Below are 8,422 nucleotides of genomic sequence, written 5' to 3' on the forward strand. Positions count from 1 at the left end.
GAAGAGGCTTAAAGGCTTGTTTTTTTGTTATTCCTCAAATGCTGTCAATCTGATTTGGATAACGGGGACGGAGGCGGGGTTGGGGATTCGATCAACAAGTGGAGGAGAGTCTTTATTTTTTTTTCTTCGGCGGAGGAGATCGCGTCTATCTCCTGCTGCCGAAAGATTATTATTAGGGGCCAGCCCAGGCCAGGGGGGTGTTGGTTGGTCGGTTGGGTCGGACTCGGAGATATAGGCTATGGAAGAAGAAGTGGAGCAGAAGGACATGCGCCACCACCAGAACGGCCGCGACTCCAGCAGCAGCAGCGCGGAGGAGGAGAGCGGCACCATGTCGCTGTCGCCGAGCCTCCCCCGGTCCTCCCCGCCGAGGAGCCAGCAGATCCAGCAGCAGAACAGCCACAGCCACAGCAGCAGCAACAGCAGGACCACCAACTTCTTCATCGACAACATCCTGCGGCCGGACTTCGGCTGCAGGAAGGAAGGGTGCCGCGCGCTCCGCGTCGCGGCACCCTTCCTCCCTGCGGCCGCCGAGGTCCGGGGCATCATGGCGCAGGGACCGCCGGGGACGACGATCGCGACGTCGGCGGGGAGGGAGAACGTCAACCCGCTGATCGCGAATTCGTCGAGGCCGATGGTCCACGGCGGCAGCCTCTGTCTGGACTCCAACTGCAGCAGCGACAGCACGAACTCTTCGTCGTCTTCTTCTTCCTCTAGTTCGTCGACGTCTTCGTCGACCTCGTCGTCGCCGTCCTCCAAGCAGGGCTCGGCGGGGAAGCAGGGAGAGACTGTGTCGGGGGGACACAGATACGCAGACAGCCCGTCGGCGGCGATCATCATCGGTAATAACAATCACCATCATCATGGAGGATCCTCCTCGCCCCAGTCGGCGGAGAAAACTAAGGAGAGCCAGCCGAACATGCTGTGGCCTGCGTGGGTTTACTGTACGCGCTACTCGGACAGACCCTCATCTGGTAAGGCGCTTACATATAGATCCATGCAGCCGTGGGGCCACGATTGATACATTTTGTCCCCATTTCGTAAAATTATTCAATCATTCAAATAGACGCTCGTTTTGCCACAAGGCGTTATAGGCTAGACAGATAGCTTTTGGTTGACTGAATACTTTATTAGAAGTTTGTAGCCTATAGGAAAAGGTTACAGTACAGACAGTAGCCTACAACAGTTCACTGATACGAGGTCAACTAAAAGGATAAACACCACAAGAAAGTTGTTGGGCTTGAGTTGTTTGCATTGGGGTCCCAATTGTAGGCTATACTAATTCAATTCATATAACATTAAATGACAGACAAATAAAACACAGTAGGCCTTCTATATGCAAAAAAAATATCATAAAAAAAATATAGTATTAGGCCTGAATACAGTAAAAGAAAACGAGCTTTTAGGCTGAAAGACGGATCGCTTTTAGAAAGTTGTTTTAGCCTACTATTTGTCATATAACTATAAGTATAGAGTAGACAGACCGTCATCTGGAGAGGCGCTAACTATAAGTTCCTATATGTGGGACGGGACCACACATCAGCATGGGCGGCTTGAGTCGTCTGCTGCTGCATAACTAAATACTTATGGGGGATTATTGTTGAACTCTCATGAGCTCTATTTATAGCCACAACATGATATGATGATTAGAACAGTGGGTTTCTTTATTATTTACGTATTTCAAGGACCCCCATAACTCTGAGAGTGCACCAGGCCTACAAATGGAACCAAATGGACCCTGTCCATGTAGCCTATATATATACTCTCAGAGTTTAAGTTAAAGACCTATAGTGCATTTGGAAACACGATAGAAATTAACCACTTTGAAAACCACAGATTTTTCTTTTCACACACACACACACACACACACACACACACACACACACACACACACACACACACACACACACACACACACACACACACACACACACACATGGGTTAAGTGCATTTATATATATTTTTAAGGCAACACAATAATATTTGATTGAAAAGTCACCAAATGTGATTATAATATATTTGATATCTTAATTATTAAGACTGACGAGGGAAGGTTACTGATACCAAAGGCTAAAAACATATAGCCTAGGCCTAACGCTAAACTAGGGCTTTCTTTATTTCTTAGCATATTAGGCGAATTTAGGCCTATAAATAATAATAATTATCTTCTGATATTAAGTTATAACAACACAATATGGCCGCAGCCTTTTGACGTAAACATTTAATACATTAGTTAATTGTAAATCGTTTTGAACGACTAATGCCATCTAGCAAAAAAACAGAGAAGAGAAAAAAGAGGAAGCGTTTCAGTTGACAGCCGTGAACTTGACCCGCATTTCCCCGTATAGTTTCAGAGAAGCCCCATTGATCGATAAATGTGGATTGACCGATGGATTGAGCTATCAGAACTGAAACAAACGATCACTTGCATCTCATATATCGTCACTGTCGGGCAGAAACCTTGTATGTCCAAATTTCTAATTTGTATGTTTTTTAGTTTGTTTTGTTTTTCGTATAAAGTAAAGCCCTGCTTCATCATCATACAAGGCTGTCGCACAAGACTAGGCTATAGTGAAAATAGCAGATCTGCAAGATCTACAAGGCGTTGTGGTGAGCTTGTAGATCTGCTATTTCCACTAGTTTAAATCATTTTTATAATAATAAATACAAAACGAAAGGAGTCCAGCTGGCCAGTTTCCGAGACTGTGCTCGAGGACATTCGTTGATAAATCCCGTATAGCGTGCATGGTGTAGGAATAGGACTCGTTGTGAATATGGTGAGTTATCTGCATGTGTCGCAAAAGATGCTATGCAACATGCAATTTGATATAACAGCAGTGGGGAGATTTACTTTTTTGTATTGTAAACACCACAAGGTTAGGGACAGGGTACATTATTACGCAGCCTAATAATTACGTGTAACAAATTCGTTTTCTTGCAGCCCTCTACGAGCTTCTGTTGACATTTATTTATTTATGTATTTATTTATGTATTTATTTAATTATTTATTTATTTATTTATTTATTTATGTATGTATTACTTTGATCGAATAGTTCCACAGCTCAATAACAAGAGGAATTCGTGGCAAACAGTCTCTTATTATATTATATTATATTATATTATATTATATTATATTATATTATATTATATTATACGTAATGTACCACGCATGCTTTTGGCTATATAATAGGCAATATTTTAAGCAAGACATTACGTTTCCATATGGCTGTGTTTTGATCGTTATAACAGCATGTGAGATCTGGATAGGCCAAAATGTCCACTAGCTGTGTTTGGTTTTGGAGCGTCGCTGCTAACCGCTCCTGGAGAACGGGCTGACATTTGCGTCTGTTTGTACCGTACGTATTATAGGGTCACAATTGGCCATGGCTTCGTGAGACACTAATGAATATTAATCCATAAATAGCACCGCGCACTTCACATTTTGATTTTTACATAACAAATTAACAACACATTACACCGTATGTTGTTATGTGAGCGTATTAGTACTAGGCCTATACTTTATAGCCGTTTGCATGGTCATGATGACGCTTTTCATTTTAATTCCAGAAAAAAGGTTGCATTTGACCTGCAAGTGCATATAATAGGCAATAATTAAACACAGACATGGTGTAGTGTTATTATAGTATAATGACCGTATAGGCCTAAACAGCACTTTTCTTTGTTTTCACAACACAGCAATAGGCATGTATCAGTGTGCAAGGAATGATCAAGTTATGCAAATATAAGTGATCTAATAGGGCAGGCCTACCTAGTGGTCTTCAAAGTGGGGTCCGCGCGGGGTCCCCTATGGGTCCTTGAGGGGGAAATGAGTAAATATGGCATCAGTTTTGCACTTTAACCCTATACTGGCTCTTTGAAAATAGCCCGATCTACAGCGACCACCGTGAGCTTGTAGATCTGATATTTTCATTCATTTGGAATATTAAAAAATATATAATCTAAATCTTGTATACATGGGCGTGCCTGGCAGCAGTGGCAGGTCGGCACTAACTTTTATTACAGATGGGGTCCGCAGCCAAATGCTTAATTTGGGGGTCACGAAAACAGTTGCTAGAGAACCATGGCTCTATATGTTGTCTTTCTTTCTTTCTTTCTTTCTTTCTTTCTTTCTTTCTTTCTTTCTTTCTTTCTTTCTTTCTTTCTTTCCTTCCTGTTGTGAAATGCAATTGAAGCAGAGCTTGAGGCCTTGTCACATGTGTTGGTCAAGTTAACATGGTACATCACCATGCATTTCATATATTTCACATCACGTTTGTCTAGCCCAGTGGTTCCCAAACTTTTTAGCTCAGTCAAGACCCATAAAAGAAACGTTTGCCCGGGACCCAAACGAGTGAAAACAGAAGATCTAAAGCTCACAATGCTTGCGCCGCGTTGACCCGACAGACCACTGTGTGGGAATCAGACAGTGGTCTATTTGTTGACTAGCTCACAGCAAACTATACAGTCAACGTCAACGACATATACACCTGATTCATATTTTGGCGTCTGTCGCAGCTCATTAGTAACTAAATGACAGGATATCCGTGGCTACAATTCAGCGTTGAATTATTAGTATTAGGCTGGCTCTGACAATGAGGCCTCCATGGCAGAGCTATAATAGGGCACAACAATGAGAGCTTGTAGAGCTGGTATTTTCGGCACCGTCGTACGGCGAAGCGTATACATAAACCAGGGTGTGTGTGTGTGTGTGTGTGTGTGTGTGTGTGTGTGTGTGTGTGTGTGTGTGTGTGTGTGTGTGTGTGTGTGTGTGTGTGAGAGGGACAAATGTCCACACAATTTCAATTCAATAGGCAGTAAGTCTGATTTTGATTATGGTAAAAAATAGAAAGTATGTTTTGAGGCTTACCGGGCTTTGTGTGTGTGTGTGTGTGTGTGTGTGTGTGTGTGTGTGTGTGTGTGTGTGTGTGTGTGTGTGTGTGTGTGTGTGTGTGTGTGTGTGTGTGTGTGTGTGTGGTACGCGCGCGTGCGTGCGTCGTGCGAATGGTATTGACTCAAAACGCCAGCCCATTAAGATAAGTGATGGATAATAATCACGATGATAATTATTTTCAGCTTTTCTTTTATTGGAGATTATTGTGTACAACCTACAGACCCTTGATGCCTGCATGTGGTATAGAGGTTATAGAGGATGCATTGTTTTGTATGAATAGTTGGAAGTTATAGTGATTCTTTACTGGAAATTAACGGAAAGTATTGAGTTCTAAACAAAAGGACCATCTTTGGTAATTGGCTTATTATGAAACAAAGATGGTGCTCGGCACACATTTGCCTTAGGCCTATAGGTAAAGTCATCAGGGGAAAAGTAGCCTATACTCACACTAAAAGTTCTAATACTGGAATGGAGAAATGTACAAGTCCTGATCCAAATTTTAGGAAAAGTACAAAAGTATTGGTATCAAAATCGTTTGAAAATGGCAGATCTATCGCAACGCATTGTGAGCTTGTATAGATCGGCCATTTTCAAATGGCCAAAATGTAGTCTATAGGGCTGAAGTTGTTAATGTATATTATTTTGTAATAACAGTAAATCTACAAAGTAGGCTAATTAGTATAAGTTTTAGTGGAGTAAAAGTACAATATTGGCCTCTGAGATGTAGATGTAAATGTATTGGAAATTGGAAACAGCCTAAAGCACAAATACCTCAAAATTGTACTTAAGCACAGCACTAAATGTGAGCTATTTACGCCAGTGGTTCTCAAAGTGGATTCCAGGGACTATAGGTTCCTTTAAGGAGGTCCAAATTGACCCTTACAATCTGACCGCGTACAAATCGGGTCCATTTGGTTCCATTTGTACACTGTCAGAGTGAGTCAAGGGGAGACCTTGAAAATGTAAAAGTTCGAGAACCACTGGAAGACCTACCGGCGACCGCACATCTCCGCTGACATTTACGTTGTTGTCCCGTCTCTCTTTTCCGTTCCCCACTGTTGTCTGCGCACCAGGGCCGCGGACGCGCAAGCTGAAGAAGAAGAAGGGCGACAAGGGCAGCGGCGGCGGCGGCGGCGGCGGCGGCGGCCAGGAGGACAAGCGGCCGCGCACGGCCTTCACCGCCGAGCAGCTGCAGCGGCTCAAGGCCGAGTTCACGGCCAGCCGCTACATCACGGAGCAGCGGCGGCAGTCGCTGGCCACGGAGCTGGGCCTGAACGAGTCGCAGATCAAGATCTGGTTCCAGAACAAGCGCGCCAAGATCAAGAAGGCGGCGGGCTACAAGAACGGCCTGGCGCTGCAGCTGATGGCGCAGGGACTGTACAACCACTCCACCACCACGGTGACGGAGGACGGAGGCGTGGGTGGTGGTGGAGGAGGGGGGGAAGACAGCGACTGACATTTGGGGGCCGGGGAGGAATAGCAGATCTGTTGTTTTCTTTTTCAGTTCTTCCCTCGTGTGCAATCGGTATGAATCGCGAGGCTTAAAGGTGGGGTATCGTCGTTGTCGGGTGGAAACCTTGTATGTCCAAATCCATTCGTTTTGTATCTTTTTAAAAATGACTCGAAATAGTGAAAATAGCCGTTCTACAAGCACACAACGCGCGAGGCGTTGTGTGCTTGCAGATCGGCTATTTTCACTATAGTTCTGTGCAACAGTCTTATATGATGGTGCAAATTTGAAACTTGGAGACACAAGGTTTCGGCTGGACAGTGACACGGTATAGTGATTTTATTTGGTTAAAATAAGTGTTAAAAAGCTCTTTATTCAGATTTTTGCTAAGTGTTTGTTCAGTGTCCCTCCAGCTCTTTATTAAACAGAAAATGCTTTTTCAGGTCAGGACTCTGCAGGATACCATTTGTGTCCAATCGGGATAGAGAACACAGTCATGCAGGATACAGATTAAACAAGTGAAATTGGAAGTGATGAGAAATGAGCAGACACAATTGGAACTGAACACTATAAAATGAAGGTGATAAAAGTGGGTAATTGTCCTGATGAAATTCAAATGAAATGTTGTTGCCTACCTGAAAAATGTATTTTCTGTTTATAAAAGAGCTGGAGAAGACATGGAGACCCCTACTGCTGAACAAACACTCTATAGCAATATCATGAATATCTTTTAAGAAAAAAACTTTTGTTTTAACCAAAACATATCACTTAATATACCTTTAAAGACTTGGACATTTTTTCATTTTATTTTTATTTTTATTTTTTAATACCGAGGGCTACTGACACGGGACTCTAGGCTATTCTGGAGAGCTCAGCTTTGTGAAGAAGAGACAAAAAAAAAAGACTTCAGACAAACAAACACACACAAAACTGAGTGGACTGGCAAAGGGAGAGCTGGGGAAAAAGAACGCTATTTAAAAGGACATTTAAATATGGACGACGTATATTATAAACCAATGAACAGTATTAAAAGAAGGGGGGGAAAAGTTTATATAGCCACCATGCACCACACACAGTTATCGAGTTGTACATATTTTAATTTCGGGTGTATAAGGGATTCTATAATAGCTATCTCTCTGGATGGATGCGATCCCTATATATACTTGCTGGAGATTTTTATCGTTTTTTTCCCTTCACTTTATATTATATTAATAATAATAATGTCGCCCCCAATGGTTTTTAGTATAAAGTGTCTGAATAGGGTTTTTTGTGGTGCCCCCCCCCTACCCCACAGACTGTGTCACTGAACACAAACTCAAACCAAAGATTTTAACATGTTCAGCGATATGTAGTCTGAAATAAAAACAAGTACAAAAAAACAAGAAAAAAATACAAGAACCCGGCTGTGCCCACGTTTATTTATTGCCTTTTTATTATTAGTATTATTTTATACAATAGACCCGATATGAAATGGACGAGTGTTTGGTTTCGTTGCAATTATTTATGTTTGCATTACCGATTGTATCCATCTATTAAGTGTATACGCAATTGTGTTATATGTCATGTTCATGAGCGATTGTTATAGGCCGGGTTATGTTTTAAATAAAATTTTTGTGTCATAGCATAAAAAGTAAAATAAAATAAGATAATAAACCATCGATTATTATATTTAACCGCACAGTGACCATTGGCCTAAGCTAAAATACAGAAATTCTTGTCCTTGTAAAAATATAAATAATATAGGATATCCCAATAGGCCTATATGCCTAGAAGTCCAACACTTTCATTCACGCATCATGCACTGACTGAAAATAGCCTATAAAAGCAATAGGCTATTATCAAATATCCACATTACTTTTCTACATTCTATATAGTGAAATGTAACATTTCTAAGACCTGAGTTGATTCGATATAAGGCAACACGATGGCGCGGGGCCTTTCCACGCAGTTGGTTGGTAGCTCGATATCATTTATATTTTAACCAGGCCAATACAGGCCTATATACTCAGCTCCCATAGAATCAGACACCGCTTGTTGCAGCAGAATGGATAAAATGTCTCCCGTTAATCTATTCTCGGGCATTT

At 42.1% G+C, this 8,422-nt stretch overlaps 1 protein-coding gene across 1 annotated transcript; it reads left to right on the forward strand.

The window, feature by feature from the left end:
• Positions 1-238: 238 nt before the first annotated feature.
• On the forward strand, positions 239-6,344 carry LOC308280089 (homeobox protein engrailed-2-A-like; the record flags this gene model as incomplete). Its single annotated transcript, XM_080720351.1, has 2 exons — positions 239-971; positions 5,962-6,344. The coding sequence occupies 2 exons, from the start codon at positions 239-241 to the stop codon at positions 6,342-6,344; spliced, it is 1,116 nt and encodes a 371-aa protein (XP_080576477.1).
• Positions 6,345-8,422: the final 2,078 nt, after the last annotated feature.

This window comes from Nannobrachium achirus, assembly GCF_963921795.1.
Source record: "Nannobrachium achirus genome assembly, chromosome: 24".
In the NCBI taxonomy this organism is placed as follows: domain Eukaryota; kingdom Metazoa; phylum Chordata; class Actinopteri; order Myctophiformes; family Myctophidae; genus Nannobrachium; species Nannobrachium achirus.